Raw genomic sequence first — 20,173 nt, 5'->3', positions numbered from 1 at the left:
CATTTTGGTCATTTTTAATCCAAGTTTGTTGGAAATGATTAATGCAGACAACAGAATTCTTGTAAAAGATAAGACACTGTGCTCATACTCTCACTATACCCCCCTCATTAAAGCTTGATAAACAATATTTGATTATCGCCCAACCCTATTTGTTTGCTGTCATCACATGGAAAATAGAAGGTCAATCTCCTTGATTTAATAACATATAATAATAGATTAACAAACTAGCTGCAAAGCGTTTACACTCTTATAATAAAAGTATAGTAATGTAGGTCCCTCGACAGAAAAAAAGAAACACTATTTTCCCAGCTGAGAGGTGAGACAATTGCACAGGGAAGCTGTGATTACAATGTGGATAAATGGCGGTGTGAAAGGGGTGAATCTGGACATGCGGAAAGTGTTTCCCCCCACTAATAGCTGAATAAGCTCGCGTAATCTATCAGGTTCTTGTTCTGTGGTGGCTGCCCCTCTGCTAAATAACATACAAACAGGATCATCCTCGCCTTGTCGTGTATAGACAAAAATATGCACCCTCCAACATATTGGAATAAACGCTCTCGGTCGCCGAACAAGCTTCTAGAAATGTTCATAAACACCTCCATTTATATAACACAAGCAAAGCTTTTATCTCAGTGTTTCCTCCAACTGCTACCCACACACACACACTCAGGCACACATGTCTGAAGGACTCGTTGGGGTGCCAAGTGTCGAGGATATAGCACTAATTAGAGATTGGTCTCTTCAGGGGGTCTCTCCTTTAATGATCACCCTACTAATCAAAGCTCCTTTTCCATTCCCTTGTCTTTTTTTCTTTCATTGTTCACTGGTGCTCCACCACGGCAAGCCACACACCACACTAAAACCCTCTTTCTTTTCCTTTCTCCCCCACAATTTTCACCCATCTCTGTTCCCCTACATAATTTCAAGGTCCTTGAAAATCAAGACATATTTTAGGAGGTGCAATTAGGTTATTTCTGCTCCAGTTGGCGCTATGTTCCACAAAAATGTATTTAATTTTGTTTTTCCTGGGCTGCGCTTGTCTTTTCTCCCTCTGTTGGTCGGTCCCACGTGGGTAGCAGGTTGGATGAGCGCCAAGTCCTTGCACCTGTCCCTCAAAGAGAGACAAACACACATGCATGCACACAGACAGAAGAACAAGCAGGCACACACACACACGTGTACACATACACACACTCACACGGCATCCTGCATTGTCAAGGTTATAAGATAGCATAGCGGCTTCCCAGCAGGAGGGAGAGAGAAAGCGATGGAGACAGAGAGGAGACGCTGGGGAGGAGATTGAATAAGTAGGAGAAAGGAGCACAAAGAGAGCAGACAAGTGGTTGAAGGAAAAAGAGGGGTGTTGAGAAATGTAACCTGGAATGATGGCATGGGAGACGCATGAGCACCAACCAAGGGAAATGAATGAGGGAGAATGCAGAGAAAGAGGAATGGTAGCCTGCATGTCCTCCCCCATCCTTAGGCACATGCTATTCAAAGCCCCGTAATTTGTGTCATTAATTAAAAAGATGATGGGATGGAGTTAAGGGGTTTGCACTCTGCAACTCCTTGGTGGAGAGAGAGGGAACGGGAAAAAAAAGAGGGGGGGGGGGATATTGCAAAAAATATTGCAGCCATTCTGCCATGAATCTCTATTAGCGGCTAATGATACCATTCTGATACCTCTCAACCATTAGTGTGAAATTGGGAAGCGTTAATTATTCAAATGAGAATCCATACAGCTGCCGCTCACATGACAGGGTCACAGTCACCAAAGGTCCCCATTGTTAGCTGCTCGGCATGTGTCTTAAGCAGGAAGTAGATTAGAATAAGTATGCAGGGCGACTTCTCAGCTGAGGATTTTATTTGAAATTATGCATAAATCTGAGCAAATACAGTATGGACTGCATTATGTGCAGGCAGTATAATTGAATTTTATAGCAAATGGTATGGCTGAACCTTAGGGTGCATCAGATGGTGAAAGCTGAATTATGTGCAAGCAAACAGTGACTGTGGTGATAATTTTATAAGCGTGAAAAACGCATTACTTTAGCCATACATGTAGGTTGCCTTTTCAGCTTATTAAATTTTGTACGACAGCTTGACCAATTAGTAAAGCTGCAGAACCAGCCATGTTGCCTTTTCCAGCTTTATGTGTTTGGCAGGGTGAACCATACAGCAGCCAGACCGTTACAAGCTGCATGCACACGGTTCAGTGACTTACTGTTTTGCCCCAGACGTGTTGCCAGCATTTGCCCCATCCTGGCCAAGTAATGTATTCACAGCAAGAACACTTATCTGATTGGCTGTTTCCAAAATTGTCCAAAAAAAAAAAACCTGACCCAAAAGATAAAATTGAAATATACAAAATTAGCTATTAATTTATAGGCACAGGCTGTTCCTAGATCAGTGTAGGCAGCAGTTTTCTGATCTAATCCTGGGATAAATCGGGAAGTGAATGAGTAGCATTGAGGTGCTTTAGAGCAAAGTGCTTCTCAGTGGGCATGAGATAAGAGTGCTTACACGGGGCTGCTTCCAGGTGAGCCCACGTGCAACTGTGTGAAGCCGGTTGTTGGTGAAAAGACCTCTGCTCTTTAGCAAATCTACCCTCGATAAATGATGAATAATAACGGAATGTTTGTCAATTGGCGAGCCCTAGAGATGTGTCCATTTTTAGATTTTTTGCCCTCCTTGCCGGTGATGGCATTTCCTCCTTCTGGTTTGCTTTCGCATCCAAGCAAGGGTGATTACTGCTGGTCATTTTTTTTTTTTGTCCCTCTAGGAAAATGTGCCAGACACTTGTGATTCTCGATGAGACATCCAACTGTCGTGCCCATTGCCAAAGCAGAATGATGAGCCATTTTTTTGTCACTTTATCCATCAGAATTGGTGCAATTCATTGTCAGATTTTGAGTTTAAGCAGCACACTTCCGCTTTAAGTTCCACCCTTAAACTCTGACCTGGGTGCAGCACCCAGTCCCATCACGAAATTGGTGTATCTTCTCCACATTTGCTCAATCCCATATCTGCTTTTTTTAGAGTTTAATGGCCGCTCAGTGCTCATCATCTCTTTATTCAAATAATTAGCTCATTGCCTCATTAAGTGTTTTAAAGTTGATTCCATTGAAGCACAGCGTTTCGGAGAGTGGTGTGATTACCATTAACACCATCATTAACGCAATTCAGTGGAGTGTCTCCATTAATTGTATTTCTGTATACATTCAAATGATCTCTACGTAAATGAGCAGAGCATCGGTAAAAAGCTGTTGTTTTTGCCCTCAGCCATTGTGAAAACAGATAATGTATAGTTACCCTGTAAATACACGGTCCTTGAAGTCCAAGATGAGGATTTGTCAAGTGTTTTGATGCAGAAATAAAGACAGAGCATCATTTTCATTGTGTAGAGCTCATGAATGAGGTCTATTTTGTGTGATATAAATGGATGTTAATGAGGTAAGAGTGACTCTGAAAGGTCCCTTATTTTTTTATTTGTATTTGGGTGCATATTTTCAATACTTTCTGTCTCTCAGATATCAGAGAGCGGGCAGAGAGAAAGACAAGGATAAGGGAGAAAAAAGGATGAGAGGATGAGAGAGCTAAGTGCTTTTTAGTGACTCAGTGACAGCCGTGACCAAAATCGTATTAAGGTCACAATGGGGGTGGTGGGGTGGAGTAAAGAAGCTTTTCAGATGAATCAATTCTCCGTCTCGTTGCTCCGCGTGTGTCCGTGACGCCGTAAACGTGGATCTCCAAGGCTCGTGTTGCAGGTGCACCTCAGCCTTTACTGTATTTGCAGTGAAATGCAGGCAGACCTGACATGAACAAATTGGTTTGAGTGATCTGAGGGGTGACCTTGCTGCATCCAGCGGCAACTTCTGGTCAGGCGACAGGGCCACATGCTGTACTGTAGCCCTGGGAGTGGTGTATTTCCTTGTCAGGGATTTCATCCGAATCCTTTACTCCCTTCTCACACCATCTCCCCCAGCGATTGCGTCGTATACCACTTCTCACATCCCCACCGCTAATGCCTTTTTCTATAGATCATTACCCTCCTCTCCCCCCGCCACTGTTAGCGAGCGCTCAATCAGAAATGCCAGCCTCCCCGTGGTCCCTGTTGTGTGGCCGCTGCTCATGGGAGGTGAAGAGGCTTCGATCGCGGACGTTCGGCTGTTTACTTTGATTTGATCTATGGGGTCCATGTGCAGTTCCGAGTTATTGGCAAATTTGAGTTGCCAGTAATGATGATTCAGATGTTGCCTAAAGCTATTGTTGCTCAGGCTCCGTATGGACTTATCGTGTTTTAGTGACAGCTGGAGTGTTTGCTGTTGATGAGGTGCTGTGCTGTACCAGTGTACAATTTTATGATCTGACAAACACAGACGACTTGTTGAAAGTCTCCCCCCTCCCCATTATTTTCCTCTTTTTCGCTCTCTCCCTCGCCTGCCGCAGCCCTGCCTCGCTCGCTGTTTTTCATTGGCACACCGCCTTGCATTAATATTGTTCTCCTCTAATAACTTTCCCATCTTTCAAACTTTACCCCGCCCGCCCCTACCCACTGACCTCCATACCTCACTCTCCGTTGCACTCTCCATTTGGAGGAGAGGACTCTTGTAAGCCCTGGTAACAGAGGTTAATCCTCTCTTATTAGAACCGGGATTACTGGAGGGGAAGGGACAGGACCAGCAAAATGCCATGACTGACATAAAAAGCTTGTCCCCAAGAGGAAGTAATACATATAGTGTGGAGAGAGTTCAGATGTAATAGCCACAGTAGTTTTTCAACAGGCTTTCAGTGTACTTGTTGAGCTGTAGAATGAAGACAGCTTTTACATTTCACTTACACCTGCAGCTATTACGCCTTATAAAATCGGTCATATGTGAAAAAGTTCATGTTTAATGAAGTATATTGTCCATGGACATAACCACTGCACTATACTAATACACTACACTGCACTGTACTAATCAATAGTTTTGTATTAACAGTGGATCAAATGATGATGTATAGTGTCAAAGGGGTGACTGCATCTCAGAGTCTTTTAGAGCATTGTTTTGGTGTTGTAGCCTGCAGCGTTACAGGTTTGGTTCAGTCTCTTTCCAGTGGTAGTAGGCAGATGTGTCCAGTTAAAAAGTTTGGCTAAACTTCATGCTACTTTCCCAACACAAAACAGCAGGCAGGCAAAGTTGGGGCTATCATGTAGCAGCTAAAGAGCCATACATATCTGCTTAGACGTTTGCTAACATGTTAGCCGTACCAGCTGGTTCAGCTACCCTCAAATGGACAAAAAAAATCAGTGAGTGCATGTTTAAATATAGATTTCAGTCCAGACTTAAGTCACTATCAAGGACATTCATAATTATTTTTACTGTGGGCAGCGTCCCATGATGTACGTAGGTAGCTATACGCTAGCTTCATCAGTCTGTTTAGGGCATAATGATCATCAGTTTGAGACTACAGCAGCACGAAGTGTGAAATGCATCAATTTGTATGCGAGGCACTTTTTTCTCCCAGTCGTACCTTAAACTCAAACGCTTGCCTTCAAGCGACCATATGCTTGAATGATTTGTTGAAAAAGTCATGTTCCGTACATCTGTTTCGCACATTCAGATCACACAAAAGAACAAACATTTTGTACAATTTAAGACCTGATTAATCTGTCTTTTTTCCTACAGGCTCATGTGTGATGCAGCGCTTCTTTTCTCCTTCCAAAAAGCTTATGATTGAACGTTTCGTGTGTCTGTTCCACTAACCACATGCTCTGCTTGTACTGTTGCTTCCTGTTATAAAATAAAGACTTTTCCAAGTTATCACATCAATAATCTGTTCTTTATCTGTTCTTTCTCTCCCCTTCATGCCTAAAAATAGAAGTGGAACAAAAAGGTAACTAAATGCCAACAACTTTTGTTCATCCTCACTTTCATTGGGTACATGCTTGCTTTTTCTGTTTTTTTCTTGGTGACGGGCTTCTAAAGCAGGTTTCTGACATTTTGTGGGTCCGTGCTCATTGTATGGTTCATTGCTGAGGTTGAACATGCCATTCATGGGGAAAATTAAATTGCTCAGGGAAACAGTGTTAGAAACAGACATAATGAGCCAAATTCTGTCTTTCATTTAGTCCTGAATATTGCCCAGGACTCGTTGCTCCATTCCAGGTTCATCAGCAGTTTCACAGACAGACAGCTCTTTTGACATTGCCACATACATGATAATTCTTTTTGGGTAAGGTCATTGCACACTGCTCTCTAGTGAAATCCCACAACCCTTGTGATGTTTTTACTTCCTGTTATTGCAGAAGATTATTCCAGCTCTGCTTTATCAGCTGCATAATATTAAAGGAGAGGGCTATACAGGGTGATCAATAGCTTGTCCAATAAGATGTCAGCATTTTTGATTATAGCTCTAACATGATGATGACTATAGCCTTCAGGGACTCACAAGTCAATACAGGAGACAGATCATAGCAGTCATATTCTTACCTTATCAGCAATGCATGGTGCTGCAGAGCACATGCCAGATTTTCACCTGTGCCCCGGGGAGCTTAGTGTTTGTTACCTTTTTACAAAAGCTGGATTAAGTCATATATAGAATTGGATTCATTAAACAAGAGTCAAGAGCTCTGTTTTAATAGCTGTGCGATAAATTTTAAGTTTCATAGGAATTAATTAATGACATCTCGCTGAAATCTGTGGCAAAGAGAATGAGCAATGAGATGACATTTTATAGAGATGACTTTGTAGTGATTGCTGCGCTGCTGCCGTAACAGTTTTTGTGAAATTCCCCATGAAAGCCATGATTGCTTTTGTATCACTCCTGTAATATCTTTCATGCACTCCTCCATCTTTGTGCTTACATCCTTAAAAAGCATATTTTACAACCTCCTCAGAGCCCAGCGTGCTGTCAGTACAAAGCTTACCTACTCTGACCTTGTACCCTGGCACAACTCATCTTTTTCAACCATAGGAACAGCCCTCTTAGCATTTAGCAGAGCAACCACTGAGATGTGTGCTGAGGCGCTGTGTCAACGGGACGCATCTCGCCACATTTTTCACCTCCAGGTAGACAACATGTTTAATCTTAAGAGATTACAAGGGAAAGAAGCCTCTGTTTTCGCTGTCTCTTTCTCTTCCTCCTCGGAGCGTGCAGCTCTTACCACTCGGCGGATCTGCGGCTAGAACCTGTCAACGCTCGTGTCAGGCTCTTGGCCCATTACTGTGAAAAGAGCCTTCACACACACTTTGTTTTTATATGTGATGTACTGTGGGCCCAAACCCGTGGATAACGGGAAAACTGCGCTGTCTGAATTCCTTATCGCTCCTTTCTGTCAGAGTTTCTTTTTCTTCCTTTACCGATTTGCAGCTTTAATGATTTTGATGATGTTTTTTTGTCCTGTTCTGAATTTATAGTCATTGTAATCCAGAATTCAGATGTCATCTCTTTAGAAAGACAGAAAATTAGAATTGCCTCAGTCCAAGATAATCTATAATGAACTCAAATGAGCTTTTTCAAACGGTTCCCACTATTGACCTGCTCCTGCTGTATTGGCTTGGCCAAGCTTTATCAGATTTGAGTACAAACCAGTTCACATGTAATTAGTTTACTGTGTGGGGCGTTGTAAATCTTGCCGCAGACTAAAAATGTCGTGTGGATGAAATAATGGAAAGGCAATCATTATATAGATGATGTGATTAGTGTATTTTTTCTTTTGTTTTCTTTCTCCTAATGAGCTGCCTCAGCCAATAATTACAGCATCGCGATTTGTCAAAATCTTTTTACTTTGGATTTATGTGTTAAATACTATTTATTAAGAGCTGGCACCGGGATGTTTTAATGAAAGATAAGTATGAAACATTTTTCCTCTGGTGCATTTATATTTAATTTATTAGATACGTGCAGAGAGGCCATTCTGTGAAGGTTACAAACTGAAATGCTAACATGTGTCAGTGCGTGTGGGTGAGTCAGTTCGTCATCTTCTGACTTGATTCTGCTTTACATTAAGTCAGAAGAGATGACCCTCACTGAATGTATTCACCCCTCCCTATGAGATCTGCTAGTTCAGTGACGTTGTAAAATAGTTGCCTCCGGGCTCAGAGATGTACTGAAGTAGTGTTTTTGTTAAACATAAACTGCAGTAAGTAATTGAATTCAAAATAGCACTTATTGAGTTTGAGACAGTTTGAAATAATGAAAACAGTGGTTGTGTTTGTACATTGAATATTTCCTTTTTCATTTTCATTTGCAAGCTTTTTATAATCCAAACCTCGCTGGAGTATTCCAATCACATTACTAATTACGTTCTTTGTCATCTTTTCTGCATTTAGTCTGAATCTGCTCATGCCATCGCTGATGAAGAGTTTGTGCTTCAGTATCTTGGTCCTTCACAGTGGAGAAAACAGTGCTGCAGATCTGAACTGGTGTTCTTCCATCCAGTTGCTTTTGTATTTATTGATGTGTAATACCTGCCAATGTAACTCTGTACTTGTCTTTCCCCTATTTTGGCTCCTCAGTATTCCTGTGCCCAGGGCTTCTGCGCAGGGTGTACCAGAGCGAGCACCTCTTTGAATCGGACCACCAGTCGGGAGCCTGGTGCAAAGACCCTCTCCAAGCCTCTGATAAGATTTACTACATGCCCTGGACACCCTATCGCACTGACACATTGACTGAATATTCTTCCAAAGAAGACTTCATCGCCGGAAGGCCGACAACGACCTACAAACTTCCACACCGCGTTGATGGAACGGGCTTTGTGGTCTACGATGGGGCGCTCTTCTTCAACAAGGAGCGCACACGCAACATAGTCAAGTTTGACCTGCGGACTCGTATCAAGAGCGGTGAAGCCATCATTGCCAACGCCAACTACCACGACACCTCTCCATACCGCTGGGGAGGGAAATCAGACATTGACTTGGCTGTTGATGAAAATGGTCTTTGGGTGATTTATGCTACTGAGCAGAACAACGGGCGGATTGTCATCAGCCAGCTCAATCCCTATACGTTACGCGTCGAGGGGACCTGGGACACAGCTTATGACAAGCGCTCGGCATCCAACGCCTTCATGATCTGCGGAATCCTCTATGTGGTGAAGTCAGTCTATGAGGACGATGATAACGAGGCAACGGGAAACAAGATTGACTACATCTACAACACAGAGCTGAGTAAAGATGGTTTTCTAGACATCCCTTTCCCCAACTCCTATCAGTACATTGCTGCAGTGGATTACAATCCCAGGGACAATCTGCTGTACGTTTGGAACAATTACCACGTTGTGAAGTACTCTCTGGACTTTGGAGCTTTGGACAACAGGCTTGGTAAGACCAGCTTATTCTATTTGCAAAACATTCAAACATGATGCATGTTTTAATGCTGTTTCCAGTGCTCGGGTCATTGTAGATCAGTGTGTCAGAGTGTGTGAGACCATCCTAAACTTTTGGTTCAGAGGAAGATCTTTTCAGGAAATATACTGATGGTACCAGATTGTCATGGTTCCAAGAGGATAAATCTTAATAATTTTTGTGATCCACTGACCTTTCTTCATCATCAGATCTGCTCACACCTGTAGAGAAAATTACATTTTTGGCTTTGTTACTTGAAAGGACCAATGATATTCTCAGCAGGTTGTTTGTTGCACCCCCCACGTTTGTGTGGTGGGATGTGAAGAACAGCTTGGCATGGCAAACTTTTTCACTTTAAGTCTTGTTTTTTTTTCACGTCTTGGTCAAGTAGAAAGGCAGAAAACCATATAAGATATCTCACCGCAGGACAGTGTGGGCTGGTGATAATTGCCTTTATGGAATCCTGCTCAATGTGTTATATCTGTATTATTAATTAGCCTCCGAAAATGGAAATGAAATTAATTTGAACACCCATATAGATACTGTACATTGGTAGAAATAATGAGGAGCATAAAGCTGCAGCAGAAATGATTCGCAAAAGCAGCAACCAGCATTGTTAGCATTCGTATGTGTCTATGTCTATGACACACTGGGTGTTCAACACTGTAAATTCTTCGCATTGCGTTTCAGCCACAAGCGAAATCCTTCACCCACTCTAGCCGTTGCCTTTGCTCATGAACAAGCCATTGCTCAGATTAAACTTCCCCAAACTCTTTTGAAAAGTCTAATTTATCCGCTCCATTGTTCTTTTTATAAATTGGTGCTTGTTGGGAAGCATGAAACAGAAAAAAGAAGCTGTTTTGACACACCGCGGTAATTCTTTGCTCTATCTCATCACCGGCTCTAGTCAGAAATGTCACAAGTTATTTGACTGTGAAGTCTTTACCTCTGCTTTCTCCTCTGGAGCTTTCTCTACCTGCCACATTTCTCAGCCAGCTGCTACTAAGTCCTGCTTCAACACACCGTGTAATATATTCTCTCATTCACTGGCCATGCTTACAGTGTTTGGTTTTGATAATACACAGCTAGCCATAATATAATTTGTTGTAGTTAATGAAAATGAAATGGTGTTTTTATGTGCTTTCTGCATTCAATGATTATCGGTTTTGAACAGTGATACGCAACGATAGCAGCGTGTACTTGCATGTGCACACACACACACATTCACATGCAAATGAAAATCCTTAGTACCAGACTTCCTGGTGAGATGTTGACGTGTGTGTGTTTGGCTGCTGCTGAGCAGAATAGGCTGCCCTCCAAAGAGGCTGCGGCATGAATATAGATAATAAAATGTTGCATTAAGTGGATGGATGGAGTCAAAGACCAGATATAAATGTCAGATAAACAGACTGATAAGAAATGAAAGAGTGATTGAATGGACTGCGGAGTGATAAACCATTTCATTTGATCAACTCCCAAATACAGAGGATGCAGGCTTTTTCTGGCGAAAGCAAGTATTTTTAGCCGTGCATATTTTCCACACAATTGTCTCGTGAAGGGCCTCATTTTGATTTGACAATAGTCAGCACAAAATTGTTTAAATCAACATCAGTGCAGACGGCCACGCACAAATGAGTCTGTATTTACAGCAGAATTATATCGTTGGAACCACTGAGATGGTATTCCAGTGAGTCTGTGCATTGATCAAATAGCTTAATGTGATTGAGTAAAACTGGAAATAGCGGTCACTGAAACTCACAACAATGGCTGCTGTGACACACAACCGATGACATGGATTTGGAGCCTTTGCCGCCATTATGCAGAGCGAAAAAGCCAATTTAGTACTTTCCCTTTGTTGCACACATGAGTTTTTGAAATTTAATCCAGTGTCATGGTCACTGTGCCTGTTAACACTTCCAGAAAGGTGTAATTCTGTGATCGCTCTAACACAAGTTCATTTCCACTTGTGCTTCCACCACCATGAGCATGCATGACCTGCCATACCAGTGGAGCATGCTTCATGGGCAACAGAGCAGGAGAGACATGGCCAGGCCCACAGCTGGGGCCTGGTACCGTATGCTGAGCCACATGGGCCATGGCACAGTGTATACTACAGGGCAGCAGGCAGAGGCAGAGTAATGATGTCTGGAACTGCACAGAAAACAGTATTTGGAACTATCGTATTTGGTCTAACTGGTAATGATTTTGATGCTTTTTGATCTCAGTCAGCAAAGTATCTTTTAGTATTCCTTCAGTCCTTTGGTAGAAAGCAGATGGGAGTTGTTTTTTTTTACCTCACCAAAAAAAAAAAAAGTGAAGAACATTTTATGATATTCATGAAAGGAAACATCTTTTTCCTGCATTTTGATTACTCCACACAATAATCCTGTGGTAATCTGTGCAGTTGCTGAGGTCCCCTCATCAGACAGAGCAATATTTTTGCCCAAACAGGCTGTTTTCAAGGACAGATGATCTGTGCCCGAGAGTGCTTCCATGACAACTCCATTGATAATTAAATTCACTGAATTGGTGATAAAAAATGTGCTGCATAGACTGCTATTAGCAGGCAGATATAAAAGCTCTCTTACCATTAATCCCCTTTACATGATCACATTCGATGCAGAATATGCAAGGACAACTGGGAAATAAATTGCTCTGTGATCTTCTCTTTGAAACATAAAATAAAAGATAGCAAAGTTGACACAAAGCAGTGCATACGACATGTGTACTGATCGAATAACTGGAAGAACAAGAGCATAAAGAAAATGTTTGAAAGATGTGGCTTTTGTCCTGTTTGGAAACTAAAATTTTGCATTTACAAAGGCCACAATGACCTCTCCAGAGGTCGCTGATCTTTGGACAGTTATGAAAATTGCTGCTATTTCTAGATTGTTAGTGTGTCCTTTTCAGATTTCTGTACACATTATGAATAATGTAAAATGAACAAATATTATGTGGAAGATGTTGGTCTGCTAGTTTGTGTCGACCTATCGGAATGAGATTAGATTATGTCTTGGTGCTCATTTCCAGTTTACTCCAAAATGATAGTGTTATTAACAATTTTTAAACCAAATAATCGTATTTTGCTTGCATTGAGTTGGACTAGCTATATACAGTGTTGTGTCCTTAAGCTTGGCTGGAGACATTAGTCTGGGCCTCACCTTTGCCAGAGTAACCTCTGAGCTGTCTGCCACAGTGAGCATGAGACACCGTCTGCATTGACTCAACGGGACGGCAAAGACGAGGGCAGCCACACGAGAGCATTTGCCTCAGTCTCACACACCTGCTGCTGGAGCACTTAAGTGCTGTCATAAGATAAAATTCATGCTGCATGTGCTATAGTGTTTTTGTGTTAACTTGCAGTTTTTCAAATTAACTGCACGTTATTGTACTCTATAGATTTCTTATGGGCTTAACAATGATGGCTTGCTTTTTTTGCACAGAAAAGCACTTTCAGATTTTCACTGATTTCTATCATTCAAATTAACATATTCAGATCCGAGTGTGATCTGAGGGCTGTGTGTTGAGGACTGTTTACAGAATACAGCAATCAGTGTCTATTAGTCTGTTGATACTTAATTATCTGCGGGGTGTTCCCTTCGCCGCACATTTCAGTGAGACAACCTCTGATTTCTGAGTGCGCCACTTTAGGAGTGATTTTTTTTTTTGTTGGCTCATGATTGGTGCATTGGATGTGGCACAGTTGGTGTCATAGATACATTCACTGTTTGGCAGACCTGTAATTTTGCCACATGTTGCCATCTGGCCGGGGCACGGTGCCAGCCCTGCTAGCCTGGAGGGAGCTCGCAGACGTGGCGCGCCGACCTTGATGCCGAAACAGCCGACGTTTTGGACGCTCGGGCCCGTCTTGGCTCTGTTTGGAAGTGCCTGACACATGCTAAATTGATTAAGACTGTCTAAGCGGTAAATGCAAGCTGGCAGAGTTTGGTGGAGATAATCTGAGTGTGACTCAGTGTGCTCTTAAAGGCACAAGCTGTTGTCCTTTGGTTTCCATTGCTTACTCACTAGTCATCCAGGACCTATCATCGGTTTTGATTGATATGCTTTGGCATGCTATTATATGGATTCAAGTGACACCCTGCAGTTGTCATATGTCATCATAGTACCTTTTCTTTCATGATTGCAAAGCTTTAAGGAATATCTCGCTTAGTAATTCAAACTAAACGCTGTTATTCCACAAAAAAACAGTCTTTTGCATGGTGCATGAATCCCTTTTGATGTCGAGGCTTAGAAATGTAGGCTACATGCCTATTTGCAGGCTATGCACTCATCACACGCCTGGTGCACCTCTTGCAGAGGGCAATTTTCTTCTAGGGAAAGTGCAAGGTTTAGGATTATAGTTTAGAATGATTTTGTAACACATGTACACACATGCGCACGCAGGCACATGCACACATGCACGGGCTTCTTGCAAACCCTTTAATGCTGCAACACAATGGGGCTCTGTTAGTAATGCAGCTTTAGATTTTTTAGCATGGAAACAGGGAGCGCTTTGTTGGTGCTTCAGAGCCTTTTTTTAATGTCTCAGAGCCACATTCCCTCATGTTAGAATCATTTGTAATATATTGCTAAATATAATCATTGTTACCATATTAGTGCGCTGTTTCTGGCGTCGAATTGGAGTTAACCTTTTGTCAATTTGAACATGCAAGCTCATGTTTCAGAATGTTCAGGACGTGGCATGTTCATTCGCTCTGTGCGATAGCCCATTATATATATCACATGATTTTGTCTGCCATCTCTTCTTCTGACTGGCCATCCATCACGGGCCTTGGCGGTTCTACCTTGATCCAGAAATCATACACAGATCACCTGTGTAGTGAGAAGGGTGGCAGGCAATCCCTCAGTTAAGGTCAACACCCTATCCATCTCTCCTGTCATGTACAGAAATGGGGAAAAAACATTCAGTAAAAATCAAACACTTTTGGGTAATGTGAAGCTTGTGAGTGAATGGGGGTTAGTGGGCACATACAGGTGAATTTGTCTCCACTTCTGTTCATGTCCAAGTATTTTTCCATCTCTTCTCAGTGTGTAGAGCTGAACCATTTGGGCTACCCCACAGTTTTCCACTTGATGAATATCACACACAGATATGCGAGGTGTATAACTGGACTTACACTGCAGTGTGAAGAGTCTTCTCTTCCTCTCTGCACTTTCTCTACTCTAATCCTGATGTGTATGATTGTGTTTGTGTGTGTGTGTGTGTGTGGCGACTGATTTCTCTAGAGCCCCAAAAAATTGCCACATTAGATTTAACAGGCATGGTGACACACAAGCTCGAAGTGATTTATTTTGGCCAATCAGCCGGGTAAATCTGATTGGAGGCCTCTGAAGCATCTTTAGCTCTCTTTATCACCAGTGTCAGAGTTCCTCCACTCAGCTTTGCCCTGTTCATTTGGCCCATTCTGCTGTTGGTTGACAGTCTTTTGAAAAGCCGTACTCGAGGTTTTTTGCGTGTGTTTTGCTTTTATTTTGGCTTTTGGAGTGTGCCGTCCCTCTCAGTGAGTCTGACATCCCCTCTGCTCATGTGCTCACGCTCCTCTTTCCCCCTTTTGATTCTCCCGGTATGTTTGACGATGTTTGGCCTCGCCAGTAGCCCGAGAGACTTGAGTTTTGGCTCTAAGAATGAAAACGTAATCCAGCATTCCTCCGTTTAGCTTCAAAAATGATGTTGCTGAATATGGTTTTTGATGCACACCATTACAGCATTGTATTGTACAGTAGGGATGCACACGGTTAACTGTTTAACCGTTAACCGATAACAGGAACGTTAACCGATTAATACTAACGGTCAATTTTGTTTTTTAGCTACATAAGTCAATCAACTCATGGGGGCGTGTCGAGTTCGTAAGTTCGTGGCTATTACAACGGACCGCTGGACCGCGCTCAATACGTGACAATTACATGTCACTATATCGATGAGTACTGGAAAGTTAATTCTGCCGTCCTGTTAACGCAGAGCATGCCAGGTAGACACACAGCTGATAACCTCACAGCTAAACTGGTTGATGCAGTGGAGACGTGGGGACTTAGTGGGAAAGTGTCCGCATGCGTCCACGACAACGCGCGCAACATCGTGGCAGCCAACTCTCCCGGACGGGTCAGCTGGGACTCGATCCCCTGTTTTGCACATACACTGCAGCTGGCGGTAAATGACGGATTTAATGTGTTTGTGCATCGTGTTATTGTTGCAGCGGGGCGGCTTGTCAGGCACTTCAACCACAGCACACCTGCATGCAAGGCACTGGAGGCCAAACACGACCAAATGCAACTTCCGAAGCACCATCTTATTGTGCGCAATTACGCACAAAACACACGTTACATTGAATATTTTTTTTTTTTTATCTCCAGACACGCCGCGGGTCGTCCAGGTTTACAGCAAAATGGTTCGGAATGAAGCCGCATCATCCAGATAAACATTGAGCTCAATCAGAACTGTTTAAAAATCTGATTTCAGAAGCGTGAATAAGAACACACAATTAAAGAAATCACCAGCGCGCTCGCTCTCGACATAATTTAAAAAGCAATAGGAGACGATTGAAGCCTACAGTACTGTTAATTATCTAAATCTTGTAGCTTTTTTTTTTTTACATTTTAAATGAGTAATCTAACTATTTTCCGTCATTGTAAATCTGCAGTTCGGACCGAACAGCGCCGAGTCAGTGACTCTCTGAGTCCAACCTTTCCTTACATGGAAAGCCTTGTCGGAATGGTGGGACGTTTGTGTGTCAGAATAGCGGTATTTCGGGATGGTGATATGTCTAAATGGTGGTATGTCGGAATGGCAGTATGTCGGAATGACGGAATGTCGGAATGGCAGCATGTAAGGGCATTTAAATCTTATTGGTTAACGGTTATTAATCGTTAAAGGGCGTCGGTTAACGGTCATAAAAAAAATTAAAAATGTGCATCCCTATTGTACAGTATTTGAAATAAATAGATAAAAATCTAATTAAAAAATCACAATTGCAGATGAGCTATTGTGTATACACATTCAGCAAAAAATAACACTTTTGATTTTTGTTCCTTTGCATGCTTTTTCCGCACATCTGCGTCGTGGATTCATACCTACAGTACTTCAGTGTAGTGCATATGCAAGCAGGCTGTCATTTAACTCAAACACTGCGAGTGTCTCTCCTGGCCTGTGTCTATGTGTGCATATATATCAGCCCGGCGCATACGCTTCTCCCAGCGCTGTGTGACCTCCATAGATGCCCTTTCAAGTCCCGGCAAGAGAGCTTCGGAATGAGAAATTAATTGCCAAACAATGCATAGCTCCCATCCATTATGGTTCTCATCATGTCAGATGATATCGAAGCATTACCGGATGTCTGGCTGCATAATTTACCGCACCCCTCCACCAACACCACCATCCTTCCACTCCCTTCATCCCAGTTGCACTCGCTGATGGATTTGTGGGCCTGCCACAAAAGGCTCCATTAAACAACAGGACTTTTATCGTCGTTTTATTTTCCCACCATTCTCTTCAGCTAACGAGGACACATGTCGCGTTTTGGTGGGAGCGTATGATATAAGCATCGGGGAATTGATAAGCTCAGGAGCTCAGTGAATCAAGCTGTTATGAAGAGGGCACTGATTTTTGTGAGATGGCTTAAAATGGATGATGTTAGCTCTTTCTGTGGATGGATGTAAATATTTCTCATCATAGATAAAATTTGACATTACGACTCGGGAATTAATGCTCAATTAGCTGATGGCTGAGAATTAAGAAACCACTTTGGTTAAGCTGGTAAAGGCTCAATTAATTTTTTTCTCCAGCTCTCTCTTTGTTTTTTTCTGCAGGGTCGGGGTCACATTAGGACACATCTTTAACTGTCAATCTCAAATTTCTTACATTACTGCGTTGGTCAACTATGGTGGAACCGCTCTTCCCCTCTAATTAAAGTGTAAAAACAGCTTAATTTTGGCAGTTAGTATTGACAATGACATTTTGTGACACTGGTTATTGTGAGTTGCTTGACAGATGATTTGGTGCAAAGTCCATTTCAACATCAAGAAACGCTTACAACTCACCATTCATCAGGAATAAATAATGTCTGTTGCAGAAACTCTTGTAGCTTTAGGAAAAAGTACCATAGTTGCCTTCTTGTCAAGGGTTACATGCTCGGTTCCACTACAGCCAGCAGACAGTTAGCTTAGCTTAGCACAAGGACTGTGAATAAGGGGCAAAAGCTCACCTGGTTCTATCCAAAGGTAACAAAATCCACCCATCAGCCCCTCTAGCACTCCCTAAATAATATGAGTTATATTTCATGTCATGCATTCAAAAATCAAAGTGTAAGATGACAAGTCAACAGGTGTGGCAGGGAGTAGTGACTTCCTGAAGTTTCTGATGGTGGTTTAGCAACTTCATGGTGATGACATGTTGAAGAGAACTTGCTAGCCTACCAGCATAAGGTTACAAACCCATAATGCAACGCTCAGGAGCATCAACATTCACAGTATAGTTTGTTCAGATAGTTTCATTTTCTTTAAGCTCCATGTACTTCGAGTGAAGTTCTGAAATCAGACCTAACTTTAGAAGAAGTAGACTAAGCTACAAAGTTGCAGCAGCACCCTCAGATGAAACAAGTATACTTACTTCTAAGAGATCCACTAATAGCCATTTTCATGGATTTGGACTTTAAGTACGCTTCACTCTAAAAATACAAGTCCCAGCACGCAGAAATCCCATTTTACAGGCTTTAAACAGGTTAGTAGGGAAGTAATGACATCACACAAAGACTGCCCAATATCTTCTCCAGTCTGTGCAAGTGCCTGCTGAAGATGTAACCAAGCATAAATGCTCAAATACTAAAATTAGGAGGTAATTGGGTTCAGCGTGAGGTTGGAAGAGTCACTTTACCATCTGACGCTCATTTCATTTTTAGCTCCGAAAGCCCTTTCCACCTCTTTTGATCTTGAGTCTGCAGAAGTTTCTCCCAGCCGACGAGCCCGCTCTCGGTGCGGAAACGGCGAGTCATATAAACCGGATTCATTTCATAATAGCATAGCAGGTTTTTTCTCCCGGAGCAAAGTAGAGTGGGCTTATCTAATTGTGGAAGCCACGAGCCCTGGGATACAGAGAGAGAGAGGCTAATTAGTTAGAAATCCACGCTTTGAAATGAAACACAAAGCTTTGTGTGCGGTGGAAACAGACGTGCGTTTGGTGAGGGGCGTTTTTGTGCAACAGAAGCTGAGCGTAAAGGATGAGTGGGGTTGGTGTCTCAATAAGAAGAAGCTGGAGAGCAGGCAAAGGTTTGCGCCTGTCTTTTATGAATGAAAAGGTTGCCAGTTTGGGTGTCTTAACCCTTGCGAATCATGAATGTATCATAGCTGGCTGTTAGTATTATTCATTTTTAATCAACTCTCTAATGCCCTTGAGAATGCATTGAATCTTAAATATAAAGAAGATAAATCACTTTGAGGTTTGAGGCCATTTTCTTAAACTATATTCTTTAACTTTGCTTTTTATCATTGTGGAATATCTAAACACATCCCAGGACCCAATTCTGATTTAAATCATGACAAAGAGGCAGTACTTGTTAAGTGGACATTGAAAAAGGACACGCATAAGAGCCAGAGAAGAGTTCAGTCATCCATTGTCGTATTTCCACGTTTTCTTTTGAGCCCGCAGTTTTGTTGTTTTCGAAAACTCACAACCCAACTCACATTGAAATCCGTCTGTAAGGTCACTCACCAGTCCCTCGGAGCATACCAAAGTCTCGTTCACCTCCTTGGTGCTTGTGAGCTTGGTTTTTTTATTTCCCCTCTTCATCCCTTTGGATAGAATGGGAGAGCTGGCAAAACAAAACAAAACGTCCTTGTGTTGTCTCCAAGGCAATAGTGCCTGCAGACTGTGGCTGCTGTGTGCTGCTGGCTTTCCTTTTTTTTCCTTTCCTGTTCATCTCATGGAAAAGATATACAAGATTGCTCAAGGACACTTTCTTCTTTTTCCACTTGTGCTCTCTGTCTCTTATGTGTGCCTTCGCAGGCATACTTAACATGCTGTGTGTTGAAAAATAATTCAGCAGTGGGCTCAACGGGATCATCTGGAGGTATGGAATTACATTCAAGACATGGTTCCTGGTGACTTTGAATTAACCTCATGCTGTGATGGCGATTTCCTCAAGCCATATTTCTCTCTGCTGTCATTTCACCTCCAGCATTAAAGAAGATGATACAATAACTTTTATCATTATTATTTTAAAAAGATTGGGAAACTGCTTTTACCTCACTGGGTTTGAAATCAAGAGATAATTACTGTATAGCTGGATATTGGCTTGGTGTAATGATGAACTTCATCGTGAGACCATGAAACATTTGAAAGAGGGCACAGCACGCTCACGGTTCACAAGCAATTAAACACACCTTTGCGCATTGCAGAACACTGTAGCTTATGTTGGCTAATGTTAGCTTATGTTAGAAAACTGAGAAAGGTAGATACTGAAGTGAGTCAGTTGGTTGAATGTGTGACTCTTAGCATGTCACAGATAAACATTTAAATGGAAAAATTTGGTCATATCAGACCAGGAAAAGCTGTATTATAACACAAAAATTCCTCTTTAAACCTATTCAGCGAATGGATGATGCTGATATTTTTGGTTGAAATGCTTTGAAGCAGAATATAATCTGGGGTCTTCTTATTGTGGTGATGTCTTCCTGTAAAACTATGGTCCTTGTGCGGTTTACTGACTTGTATCACTCTTCATTTCGGGGCAGCTAAAGTAAAGCATTAGTCTCCCTCAGCAAAAATCCGTCACAGTCAGAATCACTCCTGCATCAGCCACCCTGACCAGTGCAGTAATTCGCTTATCCTAATAGGC

The 20,173-nt window shown here is 42.2% G+C and overlaps 1 protein-coding gene across 1 annotated transcript in view; it reads left to right on the top strand.

Moving 5' to 3' along the window:
- The window catches only part of LOC139351437 (adhesion G protein-coupled receptor L3-like), a 206,991-nt gene that overhangs the window by 119,433 nt on the left and 67,385 nt on the right, over positions 1 to 20,173 (top strand). Inside the window, exon 6 of the mRNA XM_070993321.1 lies at positions 8,502 to 9,302. Coding sequence (XP_070849422.1) covers positions 8,502 to 9,302 — 801 coding nt within the window. The remainder of the gene's footprint in view (positions 1 to 8,501; positions 9,303 to 20,173) is intronic.

The sequence above is a fragment of the Chaetodon trifascialis genome, chromosome 23 (assembly GCF_039877785.1).
Source record: "Chaetodon trifascialis isolate fChaTrf1 chromosome 23, fChaTrf1.hap1, whole genome shotgun sequence".
Lineage (NCBI taxonomy): Eukaryota > Metazoa > Chordata > Actinopteri > Chaetodontiformes > Chaetodontidae > Chaetodon > Chaetodon trifascialis.
The sequence above is the reverse complement of the archived record's forward strand: the minus strand, read 5'-3'. Positions and strand labels throughout refer to the sequence as shown.